Source organism: Geotrypetes seraphini, chromosome 4 (assembly GCF_902459505.1).
Source record: "Geotrypetes seraphini chromosome 4, aGeoSer1.1, whole genome shotgun sequence".
In the NCBI taxonomy this organism is placed as follows: domain Eukaryota; kingdom Metazoa; phylum Chordata; class Amphibia; order Gymnophiona; family Dermophiidae; genus Geotrypetes; species Geotrypetes seraphini.
Genome location: NC_047087.1, coordinates 129690405 through 129709587, shown reverse-complemented (window position 1 = coordinate 129709587; position 19183 = coordinate 129690405). Strand labels below are relative to the sequence as shown.

The window sequence follows — 19183 nt, the reverse complement described above, 5'->3', positions numbered from 1 at the left end:
TGATTAGGCCGTTTCTTTTTCTAGTAATCTTAGATTTTCTAGAGCATGTGATTCATGTCTTATCTTTTTTCCTTCAATGTTAGGCATATGTTATAAAAGGGTTCTGGAGAATTCTGTTTGTTATAAAGCTGCCAAGAGTAGAACTCATTACCAAAGGAACTGAGATTCATACCTTCATATTATTCCTTATGGAAATTTTTGAAGACTCATCTTTTTTTATAATACTTATCTTCATTTGTTATGATTTATCATTGTTACTGGGGGTTTTTGTGATTCGCTTTTCATCTTTCCGGGGAATTGGCAGAATACAAATAACATATTACTTTACAGTTACATCATATTACATCATAGGGTGAATATTCACCAGAAGTCTGAGGGTGGTGAGTTATCACCCAAGGATATTTTTGATACAAGCGGTAAAACTTAAGAGCAGTTGGGAAACATCTAGTGTGCTGTTTCAAAGTACGACTGTGCCCTGTCTAGAAAGACAAGGAATAAGTGACAGCATGAAGACTCACCGGTCCTGAGAATATAAAGTCCCCAGTGTCCCCCACTCATGGCAGCAAGGAGGAGATGCTGCTGATGTCAACAGCCTTTAGCTCCACCCATCTCAGAAGGGAAGTTAGCCTTACCAACTGTCGATCTGGGCAGCAGTGATGTGAATGGACTTAGGCTTTTTAAAGGGTAGACTTCTTCCAGGTAGTGCATCTGTTATATCAGGTTGTGCAGTTGTTGAAGTAGTGTACTAGTAACAGTAAAAAGCAAGTGCCCTTAGCTCCTTGCCAACTGTCCATCTAATTTGCACCTTTTACTTTGTAATAGTAGAAAACATTGATAAATTCTGAAAATAAGAAATTGCTCTATTTTACATTCTATTGCCAAGTAATTTTGGTTGCAGTATATGTCTCTGTTACATAAATCTCAAGGTCTCATGCCCAAGCTGGCAAATCATTAAACAGATCAATGACTTCATCTTATCTTATAGTAGTAGATTTATTCCTTTCAAAGTAGTAGATTTATGCCTTTCAATCGGTGTGTAAGCATTATGTTTTTCCTGTGTGTAAAATTGGAGGTGATAAAACCCTCTTATAACTGTTGCATACCCTTGGTGTTCAGATGTCATAGTCCTTGAAAATTTAACTTCTATAATCACAGCTCTAAAATTTGTTAAAATATTATAAATATTAATTGTGAATAGCTCAGACCCTTTAACCCATGAATTAGTGTTGACACCAAACCGAGGTTAATCAAGGGACCATCATCGCTTTCACTGTCCCCTTCACCATCCGAAAATAGTTTCAAAATCAAAAAAACTAAATGAAATAAAGAATAAAAAAATGTATAACTTATCTGAACAGGATGGTTTGATAGCTGTTACTCAACCTCCCTTCAATCCTTCCGCAAACACCTGAAAACTTGGCTCTTTTCAAAAATCTAATACCTCCTGCTCTTTGGTACCCTGTCCCTCTTTATCTTCCTAGCTCCTTTCCTATAACCCTTCATTGTAGCTCCTTTTCAATCTAACCCTGTAAACCATGCCGAGCTCTACGCTTGTGGAGATGGCGCGGTATACAAACCAAAGGTTTAGTTTTAGTTTAGTTTAAAGTGACTAGTGCCTGTGCGTTTTCAAACAAACATATTCTTTATTGCACCATTGCCGTTATCCCTGTCCCCCCAAGGGATAACGGCAATGGTGCAATAAAGAATATGTTTGTTTGGAAACGCACAGGCACTAGTCACTTTAACACCGCTGAGGTTGAGTAACAGCTATCAAACCATCCTGTTCAGATAAGTTATACATTTTTTTATTCTTTACTTCATTTAATTTTTTTGATTTTGAAACTATTTTCGGATGGTGAAGGGGACAGTGAAAGCGATGATTAAAGAAGTTAAATTACTGGTGTTTAATTATCACAGAGGACTATTAGATATCTCTCCAATTGAGTGGTTGTGATAGTCCTTGAAAACCCAACTTTTGTTTTCATTAATAGCAGTCTAATTCCATGGTCCTCTTTTCAGGTACAATCCCTCCACTCATCAAGTCAGTGGTCCAGAGTGAGAAAGGGTTGGCCACCAATGAGGGGCTCAAGATGTTGGTGACCATCTCCTGCATCCTGGTTGGAGTCCTGCTATTATTTGTGCTTCTATTGATTGTACGGAGGCGACGACGAGAACAGAGATTGAAGCGACTCCGAGGTAAGAGACTCTGCCTGGTGGTTATTTTCCTATGCATAAAAATTAATTGAACTGCATCTCGGCATTACCCATATTTCTTCTGAAGTTTATCTTTTAAAACAAAAAAGGCAAATAGATTTTGCATGATGTTGCCCAGGTATTTGTTATTTGGTTTTTACAAAATAGTCCAGAACCCTTTGGATCTGGCACTGGATTTTATATACTTGCACAGGTGGCTTCTTGTATTTAACTGAATTTTGATAAACCCTTTCATCACATGAAAATTCAGCCCTCAAAATACTCACAAACTAATACTGCTAAAGGAGGTTTGAAGCTTTGCATTTGAACCAGAAAATTAGGTTTGTATATTCTTTCATACTAAACAGCTAGCGGTCAAGATCCCCTGGAATAATAAAAAAAAAAATTCTCCCAGTCTCACTTGTTTGTTTGAATAAACAGAAAATAAAACTGCATGGTTATGAATTGTTAAATGCATTCAGACTTGTACCCCCAAAAGTCTGTTCATGGTACACAGTGATCTAACAAGGTTATACATTCCTGAGAAGAAGAAAAGAATAGAAAAAAACTTAGAAATTGACTAAGATTAATTTAATTTTGATATCCCTGTATGTTTAGATACCATAATCTCTGTTTCAAAGGGAACTACAGCTTTCATAACTACATAAAATATACTTTTCCATTTTTTGTTTTTTGGGGGGTATTTAGAGAAACAGTTCTGGTACAATATAAAGCTTCCCTGAAGGTAACCTGGTGACTTCCAGTCAGGGCATTGTAAAGTTACTAAGAGATATGGCACTTCAGCCCATAGTTTGCTCTTTCTGAACTTGATGATTAAATTTGACAGTCACATGTAGTTTTGTCCCCACCAAAAATGATCCTATAAGAATACAGGTCACTTGTGTAACTAAGATCCTGCTGGCCTTATAGGGTGCAGGTTTTAAAAAGCTGAATGTTGCTTAAAGCCCTTCAAGAAAATCTTCAAATGGAAATTCCCCATGGAGTTTTCCTTTAGAAATTTGGGGCCATTCGCCATTGCAGCAACTTCTGTACCCATGCAAACTTGTCTGCCAGTGCCAGGTCCATTTTTCCCTGACCTCACCCTTTGTGGCATGAGTAAAAAAGTACCTGCACAGTCATGAGTAAAATCGCTGGTTTAAAACTGTCCTCCTCCTCAGTGGAGACTATACACATCCACTATCCTTTATTTCAATTTTGTTTCTGGCCTAGCAGTTTCCTCCTTTGCTCTTATCGCTCAGTCAGAACTGGTCTCTATTGAGCTTTAATTTGTAACCACCTGAGGCATTTCCCGTATTTGTATAACCTTCCTTCACTCCATCACTTCAGTAACAATCCCTGGCCAGAGACTACAGACTGCATCTTCTGCTGGAACCCAGTACACCTGCATCCTCTTTCCAACCAGTAGGTGACTTTAAGGACTAAGGATAATCAAAAGATGGACCCTGACATTGCTGCCGCAGCTATTTCCTCATTTATTTGATGAAAAGCTATATTCAGAGGGTAGTTTTCAAAGCTCTTTCAGTGTTTTTACTGATGGAAACTGGCTTTTTGAAAAGTGCTCTCTATGTGGGCTAAATCATGCTCAACAATGTACATAATTTTACCTTCACACTGCTGAAGGATTCCCTAGGCAGAGTTCGGCTGCAAGAGGCAACCACATGTGTAGTTTTTTTATTTTTCAGTTACCTGCAGAAAATCTCTACTGGCACATTTTAGGAGCAGTAATTAAAGCAGAATTACTCTTAGTATAGTGCAAACCCATGGGGTGTGCAGCAGTATGGCATTTAGACTAATGCCCCTTTAATTTCTTACATTCTCCATTTAAGAGTGGCTGTTGACACTGTAGTGAATCCCGCCCCCCCCCCTTTTTTTTTTTTTTTTTTTAATAACCTGACAGTCTCATCATATTCCTATGTACTACCAGCTCAACTGGAACCATGGCTGGTTTCTGGCAACATGAATCTTCATACACAACTACCTGGGGATTTTCACATTCACTCAAGGGGTCTAAATCTAGCCAATAGGTGTCATTCTTAAACAGTAACCATAAGGCTCTTTCTGTGGCATTCACAGCCAATAGAGACCTGAATTTGGGATTAAACTGGGATTATCTGCATGGCGATGCCCAGCGCACATCATCAAGCCAACAGGCAAGGACGCTTTCTTTTTTTAAATGTAACTGCCAGAGTCCCAGTCTGCCTGACAACATTAACCTACTACCAGTAACTGGATTTTGGTACATCTTCTGGCGCCTGGCTTACACTTTTGTCCTATCCTATGGACTACTATAACTCATTATTTGTGGGGCTGTCTTCAAATAATCTACTACGATTACAATGTTTTCAAAATATAGCAGTCTATGACCCATCACTCCTGCACTGACCACTATACACTGGCTACCCATTCAAAACCACTGTATCTTTAAGGCCTTGACACTGGCCTTCAAATTATTTGATAATATGGTGCCAGCTTACATGTCAGGAAAGCTATCATCATATACCCCTAACAGGCCTCTAAGATCACAAGCTGAAAGAAGACTTTCTATTCCACCAGTACGAACTCTCTAACTAGAAAATGCCCACAAGCGCATTTACTCTCATTTCTTGCCCAGACTATGGAATGGAATCCCACCTGCTATCAGATCACTAGCAGGAATACTCAACTTCAGGAAGGTGACAATAACCCATCTTTTTATCTAAAACCATCCACATGACTACGCCTATCCCTAAACCAATGTTAATCCAGACACTCCATACATCCAAACCTGTGGACTATTTCCTATGGATTGTGAGAAATTGTCAAAACTGTCCTCTACTGAAAATTGTCCCAATATCTATGTTAGTTTTGTGAATAATTGTTAAAGATGTCATACTACTGTAAATAATCCAAACACTTATGTGAGATTTGTCCTTCTAACATAAGAACATAAGAAGTGCCTCTGCTGGGTCAGACCAGAGGTCCATCATGCCCAGCAGTCCGCTCACGCGGGGGCCCACCAGGTCTAGGATCTGTTTAGTAACCCTCCATCTATACCTTTCTATCCCCTCTTCCTTCAGAAAATTGTCCAAACCCTTCTTGAACTCCAATACCGTACCTTGTCCTATCACACCCTCTGGAAGCGTATTCCAGGTATCCACCACCCGTTTGGTGAAGAAGAACTTCCTAGCATTGGTTCTGAATCTGTCCCCTCTTAATTTTTCCGAATGGCCTCTCATTTTTGTAGTTTTCGAAAGTTTGAAGAATCTGTCCCTCTCCACTTTCTCTATGCCCTTCAAGATCTTGTAAGTCTCTATCATGTCCCCTCTAAGTCTCCGCTTCTCCAGGGAAAAGAGCCCCAGTTTCTCCAATCTTTTGGCATATGAAAGGTTTTCCATACCTTTTATCAAACGTGTCGCTCTCTTCTGAACCCTCTCGAGTATCGCCATATCCTTCTTTAGGTATGGCGACCAATATTGGATGCAGTACTCCAGATGCAGACGCACCATCACCCGATACAATGTCAGGATAACTTCTTTTGTTCTTGATTATGCCTAGCATTCTGTTCGCTTTCTTAGTGGCCACTGTGCACTGCGCCGACAGCTTCATTGTCTTGTCGACTATTACCCCCAAGTCCCTTTCTTGGGTACTCTCACTCAATAACAACCCTCCCATCTAGTAGCTGTATCTCGGGTTTCTGTTTCCTACGTGCAAGACTTTATATTTCTCTACATTGAACTTCATCTGTCCTGCTACTACAAGAATTCTGTACTCACTCTATTCTTGCTATTATATGTCCCAACACTAACTTTCTTTCACTGAACACTACTAGTAATCACTCCCTGAATTTTCTTATCGCTAGCTGTTATTATGCATGTAAACTTGTAACCCATTCTGGACTCTTCTAGAAGGACAGTCTAGAAAATCAAATAAATAAATAAAATAAAAATTTAGAATTTGGGGACTAACTGACAGGTGGAATTTAGGAGGTTGGTAAACTTTGGGTGTATGAATCTGGAATAATGCTATTTCTCTGGATAGTGGCAGTTCTTTACCCAATATAAGTAAACAAAACAAACAGTACAATATTCGGTAAACCTCTACCTTTACTTCACCACCAAGTATAAAGCAATAGAAAAAACAATTTCATGATGTATAGACTTGTAAACTGAAAATAAATAAATGGGAAAAGCAAAATATACACAGGGCTATATAGGTTATTTTCCACACAGAATATGAGAACAATAAATCAAACACAGATTTCACAAGTAACATGGCAGTGTACCATTTAACAAACCATAAGATTCCCCTGGGCCTACCCACTGCTCTACCTAGTGAAGGACAACCTGTGAGAAGGAAAATGAGTTCCCTGGCCATGTCTAGGATTTGCAAGAAGCAAAACAAGCAGTTTGAGTAAAATACTAAAAAACAAATATCCCAAAATGGCAGGGGCCACAGTTAGTTGCTTTCTTAAGTCTCTTTCCTTCTCGTTGTACTGTATAACTTTAGTGCCTAAATATATGTTGCATTTGCATGCCAAAATTATAGAATATTTTCACCCACATGAATGCATATTTATGCATATGTAAGGGGCATAGCCAGACATACAATTTTGGGTGGGTCTGGACCCAAGTTGGGTGGGCAGATCTCTCCTTCTCCTACCTAGGCAATTCAGCCCCCTCCCGGCACTCCAGTGTTTCAAGCCGTCTCTTTCTCGCCTAGTCGATCTGGTCCCTCTTCCCCGGCAATCCATGTCTCAAGTCTGCCTCTGCTGCATACCTTTTAGAAAGCTGATCTTTGCCGGCAGCGAGCAGTGTGACTGATTTACTCTGCTTGCGCAAGCCCCACAGCCTTTCCTCTGATGCAGCTTCCTGTTTCTGCATAGGCGGAGTACATCCGAAGGAAAGCTGTGGGGCCAATGTAAGCAGTGTACATCAGTCATGATGTTCGGTGCTCTTTAAAAGTATGCAGCAGGAGAGATTTCAGGAGTTTTTAGCTGGTGGCGCTTGAGGATCCCCACCAGCTATATCGTAGATGTGTTGCTACTGGGTGGGCCTGAGGCCTCAGTGAGTGGGCCTGGACATGGATATGCCAGGACTCACCCACGGCTACGCCACTCATGTGTGACTGACATGCACAACTCATGCAAACATGCAAGGAGGGTGTACATGTGGGTGATGCAGACAGGGCTTCCACCAATATATATAACATATAGAGTACTCTACGTGACACACTGAAGTGCTGCATTTAGGTATGTGCGCTTACACTTGCTATTGACATGGTGTAAATAGGTGTGACTAAATGGAGGCACATAGATGGATAATTTGCAGTACTATTCTATAACAGAATCCGGGTGCCCAGATGCTATTATAGCAGGGGTAGGGAACTCCGGTCCTCGAGAGCCATATTCCAGTCAGGTTTTCAGAATATCCCCAATGAATATGTATTGAAAGCAGTGCATGCAAATAGATCTCATGCATATTCATTGGGGAAATCCTGAAAACCCGACTGGAATATGGCTCTCGAGGACCGGAGTTCCCTACCCCTGTATTATAGCATTATAACTTGGGTGACCAATTATAGAACTGACCTACTCCTAGGGATATTACACATTATGGAAGCTCTGTACTATTAAACCATACTTTGAATCTTCTGCATTCAGACTCCTAGTTCAATCATTAGTACTGAGTCTTCTGGATTATTGTAATATTGGTTATTTGGTTAAGCGAAATATCATTTGATTGCAATTGAACCAGAATACTGGGTAAGACTGATCTACAGTCTGAAGAAATATGATCGTGTGACCTCTTTCTATCGTGAGTTACACTGGCTCCCCGTGGAGGCGCGTTAAACTAGGCTGCATATGTCACAAAGTTATTTACGGCCAAGCCCCACTTCACTTAGCTGACAGATTTTCAATTGCATTTCACAATAATATCAGAAAATCACAAGCTCTCTTTGTATTTCCCTCTGTTAAAGGTTGTAAAGGCAAAAAAATACCATGATCGTTTGCTTTCATTTCAAGCAGCTTTCATGATAAGGACTTTCATTCATTATTACTTACATCTTATTCTTATGAACATTTTAGAAAACAGTTGAAGTCTTATCTTTTTCCAAAGTATTTGTCCGACTAGTCTTCTAAGGCCCTTTTTTTTGTTAATTATGTAACTTTTGTAAACCGCATTGAATTTATGGTTATGCGGTTATAGAAATACGATGTTATGTTATATATGAGTAATTCTCTAGCCTCATTGTGTCACATTCGCCGACAGGTCTGAACTGTCATTACATAGTAACATAGTAATATAGTAGATGACGGCAGATAAAGACCCGAATGATCCATGCAGTCTGCCCAACTTGATTCAATTAAAATTTTTTCTTCTTAGTTATTTCTGGGCAAGAATCCAAAGCTCTACCCGGTACTGTGCTTGGGTTTCAACTGCCGAAATCTCCGTCAAAACCTATCCCAGCCCATCTACACCCTCCCAACAATTGAAGCCCTCTCCAGCCCATCCTCCCCCAAACGGCCATATACAGACACAGACTATGCAAGTCTGCCCAGTACTGGCCTTAGTTCAATATTTAATATTATTTTCTGATTCTAGATCCTCTGTGTTCATCCCACGCTCCTTTGAACTCCGTCACCGTTTTCTTCTCCACTACCTCTCTCGGGAGCACATTCCAGGCATCCACCACCCTCTCTGTAAAGTAGAATTTCCTAACATTGCTTTTGAATCTACCACCCCTCAACCTCAAATTATGTCCTCTGGTTTACCATTTTCCTTTCTCTGGAAAAGATTTTGTTCTACGTTAATACCCTTCAAGTATTTGAATGTCTGGATCATATCTCCCCTGTCCCTCCTTTCCTCTAGGGTATACACCCAGTCTCTCCTCATACGTCTTCTGGTGCAAGCCTCCTATCATTTTTGTCGCCCTCCTCTGGACCGCTTCAAGTCTTCTTACATTCTTCACCAGATATGGTCTCCAAAACTGAACACAATACTCCAAGTAGGGCCTCACCAATGACCTGTACAGGGGCATCAACACCTTCTTCCTTCTACTGGCTACTCCTCTCTTTATACAGCCCAGCATCCTTCTGGCAGCAGCCACCGCCTTGTCACACTGTTTTTTCGCCTTTAGATCTTCAGACACTATTACCCCAAGGTCCCTCTCCCCGTCCGTGCATATCAGCTTCTCACCTCCCAGTATATACGGTTCCTACCGATTATTAATCCCCAAATGCATTTCTTTTCATTGAATTTTAGTTGCTAGGCATTAGACCATTTCTCTAACTTTTGCAGATCCTTTTTCATATTTTCCACTCCCTCTTCAATGTCTACTCTGTTACTCTGTCAAATCTTGGTATCATCTGCAAAAAGGCACACTTTTTCTTCTAACACTTCAGCAATGTCACTCACAAACATATTGAACAGGATCGGCCCCAGCACCGAACCCTGAGGGACTCCACTACTTACCTTTCCTTCCTCCGAGCGACTTCCCTTAACCACCACCCTCTGGTGTCTGTCCGACAGCCAGTTTCTAACCCAGTTCACCACTTTGGGTCCTAACTTCAGCCCTTCAAGTTTGTTCAAGAGCCTCTTATGAGGAACCATATCAAAGGCTTTGCTGAAATCTAAGGCTTTACTATACTTTACCATACTTTCTGATTAGTGCCTGAACACTGATTGGCTCAGGCACTGGCAAGAAAGTAAGGTTTGACAGCTCAGACATCCCCCCTCCCCCCAACGCCAATTAAAATAAAAACGAAAATCCCACCAAATTGAAGATCGGCAGGAGAGATGCCCACTCTCTCTCCTGTCGGGTCGCACAAACACTAGACATTGCTAACCCTCCCATGCAAATTAAAATAATTATTTTTTAAAACCCATAGCGAAGATCATCAGGAGAGATGCCCTATCGCACAATCACCCAATACTGCTACCCCTCCCCTCAGCAGGAGAGATGCCCACTCCCTCCCACCACTGCTGCATCAAGCAACCATCTACTCGATCCCCCCCCCCCGGTAGCACTCCCTCCTGCCCCCAAAAACGCCCCCCCTAACATCCCACCAGGCAGTGGGAGAGATACCTACTCCCTCCAGCCAGCAGGCCTGTTTCCTCAAAATGGCGGGCCTTACCTTCCCAGGTGCATCCTGAGATGCACAGGAGAGGGGCTTGAGGCTCTTATTGGCCCAGGTAGTATAAGGCCCCTCCCTAGGAGGAGGGGCCTGTTTCTGATTGTTTCAGAAGCCTAAGGCCCCTCCTTTAGGAGGGAGGGTCCGCCATTTTGAAGAGGCAAGTTGGTGAGGCCTCTGTCCTGGCTGCTACTCTCTGACCAATCTCCTCTCTCTGTCTGAAGCTGAGGCACTGAATTTTCAGTGGGTGAAACCTCCATCCTTCCTGCTGTAAATTTTCAGGTCCTTGTAATAAACTCAGGTGAGCTTGGAAACAAGGAGAACTATAAATTTGTGAGAGTCATCACATAAAAAATATCATATTGATTATTTTGACATTGCTACATGCTTCTATTGGGATTCATAACTGGCGCAAGTGTTCCTAGCGCCTTGAGCCAACTGTTATTCTAGGTCCCCCATCTCCACATCTGTCCCCCCACCCTCACCAGCATCAGCTCTATATCCCTCCCTTCTATTATCCAGCATTTCCACTCCCCCCCCCCCAAAAAAAAAAAAAAAAACCCTTTTCCTCCCTGAGTTTGGCTTCTCCTTCATCTGTCTCATTCCCTGCTGGCAGCAGCAATGATTTACATATACAACCTATGGCTAACTCCAGTCTCTTTTCTCTGCCTTTTCTCTCCTAGATATAACAGAAAGTTACATCAGATGGGATTTGGATGTGTCAGAGGAAAGAGGTCAGAGTTAGCTGCAGGCTGCATATTAAATCACTGTTGTTGGTAGCACCCTTTAAAGGGAAAGATACCTTAAGGCAGGGGTGTCCAATGTCGGTCCTCGAGGGCCGCAGTCCAGTCGGGTTTTCAGGATTTCCCCAATGAATATGCATTGAAAGCAGTGCATGCAAATAGATCTCATGCATATTCATTGGGGAAATCCTGAAAACCCGACTGGACTGCAGCCCTCGAGGACCGACATTGGACACCCCTGCCTTAAAGAATACTAATAGGCGGAGGAGAGAGGGAGGGATGCCAAACCCAGGTGGAAGAGAGTTGCTGGACGTGTGTGTTTGGGGGTGTACTGGGTTACAGGGGATGGAGCGGATAGACAGGGGGAAGCACTGGGCTGCAGGGGTGAGAACACAGGGGCTCCTGAAGTGTTGTTTCCAGTGGAAAGTCATTTTGGCATCCTTTGTGCAGTGCACCCCAAGCTAATGCTTCACTGGTATTAAGTTGGCCCTATTGAGGTGTGTATTATACGTACTTTGAAGATTACAATTTACTTTATCTGGGCTGCTAGATAAAGTTATTTTTTCTTTGTTTCTTTCAGATGCAAAGAGTTTAGCAGAAATGCTTATGAGGTAAGACACATTTTTATTATTTCTGAACCTAATAGTGGGCTCACATAAGCTTCTACAGTTCATTAAGGAAGACATTTTAGAAGGCTTATGCAGCCTTATACACATATAAATGGGTTTACATATGTATAAGCCTTACACATTTAAACAGCAATTGTAGAATGTTGCACTTACATCTGTAATAACCATAGCACACATGATTTGGAAGGAGGCATGTTGTAAGCATGTGTTGGGCAAGCCAAAAAAGTATGTTTCCAATTTAAAACAGCAATACATATATACTTCAAAAAAAATGAATACCAGGCAAGTGATTGTCAGTTATCTGTTTGATTGGACCTGGGGTTTACACCAATGACTGAAATGGCAACTAGACTCACCTCCTCCTATAACATTTTCTCCACTTTTGATTGGCTGATCCTGGAAGTTCAGTTTTGTAAAATAAGGAACTTACATGTGACTTGCCAACATTTGCACACATAGGTTGCAAAATTGGCAATTTCATGAATGCTGCTGCTAATTTTTTCAATGTTTCTTAGTGAAATGGCAGCATTTGCATTGCGCATTTTGGCTTGCCTTTCAGAAGACTCCATGTTCAGCAGGACCTTTTGAGACTTTCAGTGTTTATTAGATCATGTAAGAGGCTAAACAAAATAGCAATACCCATTACAAAACAGCAAGATGGCTGTATTGCGACAGATTCAGAGCCTTGTTTCATATCCAAAAATCATCAGTGTTTGTGGTAACATAACACTTCTCTTCTAATGAGCCACTTGCTCTGTAGACCCAATTTCCAGAAATAAGAATTGTTTTCCAAATATCTAGCATTCTATATGAAATGCCTCATAATTTGTTTATTATGAACTTTGGTTGTCTTAGAATCATATGCTATAAGCATATTGACCAGACAAATTAACAACTAATCTTTTCTGTACTGAGAATTTGATCCTTGGATCTCTCAAGTGTGGGTGTTCAAAATAGAGCCAATATGGAACTATTGATGTCAGCCATAGGAGTCAACTTTTCAAAATTATTGAGGGTGCTCAAAAGCTCTGCCCCAGGCTCTGCCCCCAGATCCCGTCCCCATAATAATAGTACTAATTGTAATGCCATTTTTCCATTCATTTTTCATATATACACACAATATAATCTTATTAACAATTCATAATGGTTAACCACAAAATTAATCTACACTGTAGGCTTCTCAACATTCATTCCTACCAGAACACCTGGCCTTGGTCACACAGAATACTTATGCAGAAACAGGACCACAAATTAAAAGTACTAATATACTCAAATAAAACTCTAAGATGCAGTAAAACACCAGAGAACTAGAAAGAAAATAATTTCTTTCTAAACAGTGCAAACTAAAGACAACAGATCTAAATTCTCAAAATTGACACATTTCAATCAATAAATTGGAAATAAAACCATTTTCCTTACCTTTGTTGTCTGGTGATTTTATTTTTCTAATCATCTTTTCCCGGACTCTGGTTGCACTTCCTTCTGTCTGTGTCCTTAACTGTGTTTCCAGGGCCTTCTTATCCATTTGCTGTTTTTCTCTCCTTCACTTTCTGCCCATCATCCATTTACAAGCTTTACGAAGTATAATATTTAAAACTTGCAGAATTATTTTTTGATGGGATCTTTTACAGTGAATACTACATCCATCTTTGGCATTAACTTTTAACATTCAACTTTCTTACATTTTTCTACTTCTCAAAATCTATCTACTTTTCCATGTATTACCTTTCCTTCCTATCTATTCATGTGTACCATCTCCTCCCTCTTTCTTCTCACTAATTCCCATCTATAAGAAGCCTCTCCTCCCTCTCTCTCCCCTTCCCCTCCATCTCTGTGCACCATCTTGTCTCTCCTTTTCCTGTGGTCTGACATCTGTCTTCTATCTTCCCTCCTCCTATGGTTTTGCATTTTTCTTCTCTTCTTACCACAGCCTGGTATCTCTCTCTCCTTCCCTCCCCCTTCCCATGGTCCAAAATTTCTCTCCTTCCCTTCCCACAGTCTGGCATCTCTCTCCTCTCCTCCCTGCAGTCTGGCATATCTCTCTCCCCTCCTTCCCTTCCATTCCCTGGTCTGGCATTTCTCTCCCTTCTTCCATCACCCTTCTCTGGAATCCAACATCTCTCCCTTCCTTGAGTTATCTCTTCTCCCTTCCAGTATAACATGTCTCCCTTCCTCCTTTCTGCACCTTGCAGTGCAACATCTTCACTACCCCCCAGTCTGCGTTTTCCCCTGCTTTCATCGCTCCCCACCCCAGGGTTAACCGCAGTCCAGGCATCTCTTCCTCTTCTGTCCATCTCTCTCTCTCCATTCCCTTCACCTTTCCTGTCTCCTTTCAAATCAAAATCTTCTGTCAAAGGGGCCCTGGTGCAGCAGCCATTCTCACAGGCTGCTGGCACTGCCCCAAAGCTTTCCCTCTGCTGCGATCCACCCAGGTGGAAACAGGAAGTTGCAGCAGAGAGAGGTGGATTGCAGCAGATGGAAAGCTTTGCGGCAGCACCGGTAGACTGTGAGAATGGCTGTCATGCTGGGGCCCTCTGGAAAAGAAAATTTTGATTTTGAAAGAAGACCGGAAGGCAGTGGTGTACCTAGTATATTTGGCACACAGTGCCAATAATTTTTTTAGCACTCCTCTCTTCTATATAAATATAAATATATAGATAGATATAGATAGATAGATATAGATAGATATATAGATATATATTTATATATTTTTTTTAGTAATAATCCTTGAGTCACACAACAAGGGTGCACCTAGGAAAAGGCAGCATCTTAAACACCAGTGAGCACTAGAATATCAATATACCCACTTTAAAACTAAACAAGCCAGATTAATACAGATCAATCCTGACACTCAATGCTAACAGAAAACAATGTCCTTTTCATATATTCACAAACACAGATACACACCCTTGCCCAGTATGGAATAAGTAATCAGAAACTAAAAATATAAATATGTAGACAAAAGTTAAACTGAACTGCCAAGAAGCCAGACTCTGCATACAGTGAAACACAGTGACAGATTGCCCCTAATACTCTGCAAAATATAAAGATAGTAGATGTAAATTTGACAAAACATAAACAATCATTACTTTAAAAATTAACAAATAGAAATAAAACAAAAATGGAAATTAAGAAAATACCATTTTATTGGACTGATCCATTTTTCAATTAGCTTTCAGAGGCCAAAACCTTTTTCTTCAGGTCACTACAGTATACTGCTGTTATGGTATCCTGTCCTGACCTGAAGAAGGGGATTTGGGCTCCAAAAGCTAGTAAAGAATATATTAAAATTAGTCCAATAAAAAGATTGCCTTATTTCCATTTTCTGTTTATAAACATTTATCAAAACAACTACAATGCTATTTTTTATTCGAAAGCAACAAAAAATCTTTTTTTCTACCTTTTCTCATTTCTGCTTTAATCAACTTATCTTCACTCCCTTCTTTCTATCCAACATCTGTCCTCTCTTTCCCTTCCATGCAGCATCTGCCCCTTTCATCCATTCTCTGGCCTCTTTCTCTGCCCTTTCTATCCACTGTTCGCCTTCTTTCTCTGCCCCTTCTATCCATTGTCCACCCTCTCCCCCTTCCATATGACATCTTCCTTCTTTCAATGGTCCTTCCATAAACTGTCTATCCTGTCTCCCTTCTCTCTTTTATACATGATTCATTTTAGTTTCACTCCTTCTCCATTTTGCTTTCTCTGTCTCCACCCCGTCCCCTATGCTCTGGCATCTCTCTCTTCTCATTTCCTTCCTCTCCTCTTTTCTCCCTTCACTGGTCTTCCTTCTCCCTCCCTCTCCCCAGACAGATGCGGCAATTGTCTCCCCCTTTGTCCATACGGAATGGCCTATTTGTGAGAAATCTGTTAAAAAATTACAAATCTAGCACCAATCTGAGACCTCTCTATTGTGGAAATTACAAAGTCAATTTAATATATTTATTTCTTTATTCCTTGTGGCATACTGGAATAGCTTCAGTCTGTAAATGCAGGGAAACTGGTAACTGAGGCCTTCTCTGCGTCATTCAGAAGGAGGGAAATTAATTTTGGATGTATTTTCCACATGCTATTATTAAAAGCCTCTATTCTTAGTACATTGGGAGGACAATTTTCAAAGTCACTTATTTGGATTAGCAGCAATTTATTAAGGTAAATGGATCTGCATGAAATTTGTCCTTGTTCAGTCAGGCTTAAAAGTACACCCTTTCACATACGTTTAGCTTGTTTAAAAGGAAGCGTTTGTGATGGGATCATTGGGGAAAACAAACTGCAAACACACTTGCTGTTTTCAAAACATGTGAGCTATTTTATCCCTTCTCAGCTACTTAAACATATAACAGGTACAAAGTACATGGACGCTTATAGCACACACATTTTATCCTAGCTAACTATCCAGTTAGATTTGAACCAGACAAGGAGCAGACCATGTCCACTAGAAAATAACAGGGGGACAAATTTTTCCCTGTCCCTACAGGAACTCAATTTCCCCATCCCTTCTCCATGATTTTTGTCCCTGCCCCATTCCTGTAATCTCTGCCTTAACTGCACCAGCCTCGAACACATATGATTTTAAAGTGTTTGAAGTTTGTGAAGATGAGGACAGAGCTTGCAGGAATGGAGCACGGACAGGAAAAGAACTTGCGGGGACGGGAAAATGAGTTCCCGCGGGGACGGGGAAAAATGTGTCCCCGTGTCATTCTGTAATACACACTAAGGGGTCCTTTTACAAAGGCGTGGTAGTGGTTTAACGCGCGGAATACCGTGCGTTAAACCGCCTGCCGCGCTAGTACCTAGCACCTCCATTGATGAGGTGTTAGGATTTTAGGCTGCCGCGGGGGTTAGCGCGTGATGAAATGTCCGATATGCTAACCCCCGTAGCGTGCCTTGATAAAAGGAGCCCTAAGATTAGAAATTTAGGTAAGCCTGGTAAGCCAGTCTACTAAAACTTGGGAATATCCACTGCTTTTTCTAGGCTAAACAGCATAAAATCTGGTGGTTGTTTTTTTTTTTTGGGGGGGGGATCTTTCCAGATAATTATGACCTGGATTGGCCACTGCTGGAAACAGGATACTGGGCTTGATAGACCTTCAGTCTGTCCCAGTATGGCAACTCTTATTTAAGAGAATAGGCAGCAAGATCTGATGTCACTTTGCATGTGAACTAGGAGTATAAAAAACAGACCTGAATTCTATAATTACAAACACTGATTTACCTTTAGGGATGATCATCTAAGAATAAACAATTAATAGAATGTCGAATTTGGAAATGTGGGGCTAGGAGTTCATTTAGGAAACTGCTGAAAATGCAATTATTTGTTGATGCATTTCTTTGATGTTATAGCGTCTCAAACATGGAACTCCCTCCCCATTTACTTAAGAGAAGAAAACAATTTAGATAAATTTAAGAGCAAACTAAAAAGCTTTCTTTTCAAGGATGCGTTTGATATTTAAAAAGCTTGACTAGGAGTTTTTCATTTCATTTCCATAAGCTCTTTAAGGTTCATTGTTTATCCCCTTCCTATTGTTTTTACCATAATTGTCTTCTTTTCTATCAGCAATTTGTATTTCTCTACCCATCCTTTCCTCTCATTTTTACATGTTTGTAATGTTAGTCTTTAACATGTTACGTATGTTTAGTTTTTGCTGTTTTGTTGTTCCCTTAATTTTATGTAATTTTAATGATATGTTCATCGCTTAGAAATTTGAGTAAGCGATTAATCAAATATACAATAAACTTGAAACTTGAAACTAAGCGATACAAGTACCAAATTGATTTATTGAGGAATAAACCTTCCTGACGTGGCCATATTTCACCTAAAATTAGGTTGCATTAGGGGCTAACAACTGTGAAAGAACATAAATACGTCTTAAAATCTTAATTTAACAGTTGCAGTAAACCATTGTTAAACAAGTACTAAATATTTTTTACAATATAACTATTAAAAATTTGATAAGACTATAAACACAATCGCCCCTCCTTTTATAAAACTGTGTTAAGATCTTTTATCACTGGTTGCGGCGGTAAAAGCTCCAAAGCTTCTAAAATTCCTATGAACGTCAGAGCTTCTACTGCCACGGCCTGCAATAAAAACCCCATAAAAAGGGAGAGGGAGAGGGAGATATCTCAATCACCATTAAAAGAATGAATGAATTCTGTTTAGTCTCAAAAACGAATACTACTTACCCAAAGGGGAACAATTAAAACCACTTTCCCCTAATCAGCACTTGAACAAGTCTAAAAACACAAAGCAGCAAAATTCAATCATGCAACATAAGGATTCACCATCGAAACAGTACATATTTATGAAAAAAGGACAAAAAATGTAGTAAAAAAAAAAAACCCCCAAAGTACTTAAAGCACAGCAGTCTCAGCAGTAGTACATTTACCCCCTTTTTTACTAAGGTGCGCTATGCTTTTTAGCGTGCGGTAAATATTAGCGTGTGCTAATCACACGCTAAATGCTAATGCGTATATGTTATCCTATGGACACATTAGTGATTAGTGCACGTGTTGATTTAGCGTGCGCTAAAACGCTTAGCACACCTTTGTAAAAGAGGGCCTTAGTATAATGGAAGAAACCAAGCTTGATAGCAGTCAAGATATAGCGGTAGCTAATCTATACAGGTGAAAGGTCAAACATTTTTTAAAAAACTAATAAAAAAAATACAACAAAAGCCATCTCTTAATTATTCTCCATGCAAATTGTTAAAAATATTATTTAAAATATAAAAGAAATCTAAAAGATTTATAATATGGACAAATAGCATGTAATAAGAACATAAGAATTGTCACTGCTGGGTCAGACCAGTGGTCCATCGTGCCCAGCAGTCCGCTCCCATGGCGGCCCCTAGGTCAAATGCCAGTGCCCTAACTGAGACCAGCCCTATCTGCGTACGATCTGGTTCAGCAGGAATTTGTCTAACTTTGTCTTGAATCCTTGGAGGGAATTTTCCCCTATAACAGTTGCTTTCAAAAGATATAGTAACCTCAAGAATGTTTTAACTCCTGTCAACTTGCAATAAAAAGGAGAATCTCAGAGGAAGTGTCTAGAACCACAAGAGCATGGATGGCTGATAGTGAGCTCAATCAAGGCTCTGATTTAGGGCGTGCTAAATGCTAATGCATCCATAGAATATAATGGGCGTTAGCATTTAGCTATAGAGCCTGTTAGTATAGGTTCTGCACCACAGAACCTCTTAAGGCTGTAGACCATAGGTGTCAAAATCAAGGCTCGTGGGACAAATTCGGGCCACCTGGCTGTTTTATACGGCCCACGGTGCACTCCAGCGCTTTCATTGCCACCCCCAGTTTTATTTTCTCGCCGGCTCCCTCCTCCTCACTGCCGCAGTGTGCACAAAGCCTCGGGCGGTGGCTACATCTCCTACGTGCATCCTGCTCCTGAACCGGAAGCCTTCTCTCTGATGTCGCAACGTCAAAGGGAATGCTTCCAGATGTGGTACGAGACGCATAAGGAGCCACCATCCGTG

General features: G+C 40.7%; 1 protein-coding gene across 1 annotated transcript in view; it reads left to right on the top strand.

Moving 5' to 3' along the window:
• Nucleotides 1-19183, top strand: part of DSCAM (DS cell adhesion molecule) — a 756178-nt gene that overhangs the window by 673520 nt on the left and 63475 nt on the right. Inside the window, exons 27-28 of the mRNA XM_033942926.1 lie at nucleotides 2020-2196; nucleotides 11648-11678. Of these exons, the coding sequence (XP_033798817.1) occupies nucleotides 2020-2196; nucleotides 11648-11678 (208 nt within the window). The remainder of the gene's footprint in view (nucleotides 1-2019; nucleotides 2197-11647; nucleotides 11679-19183) is intronic.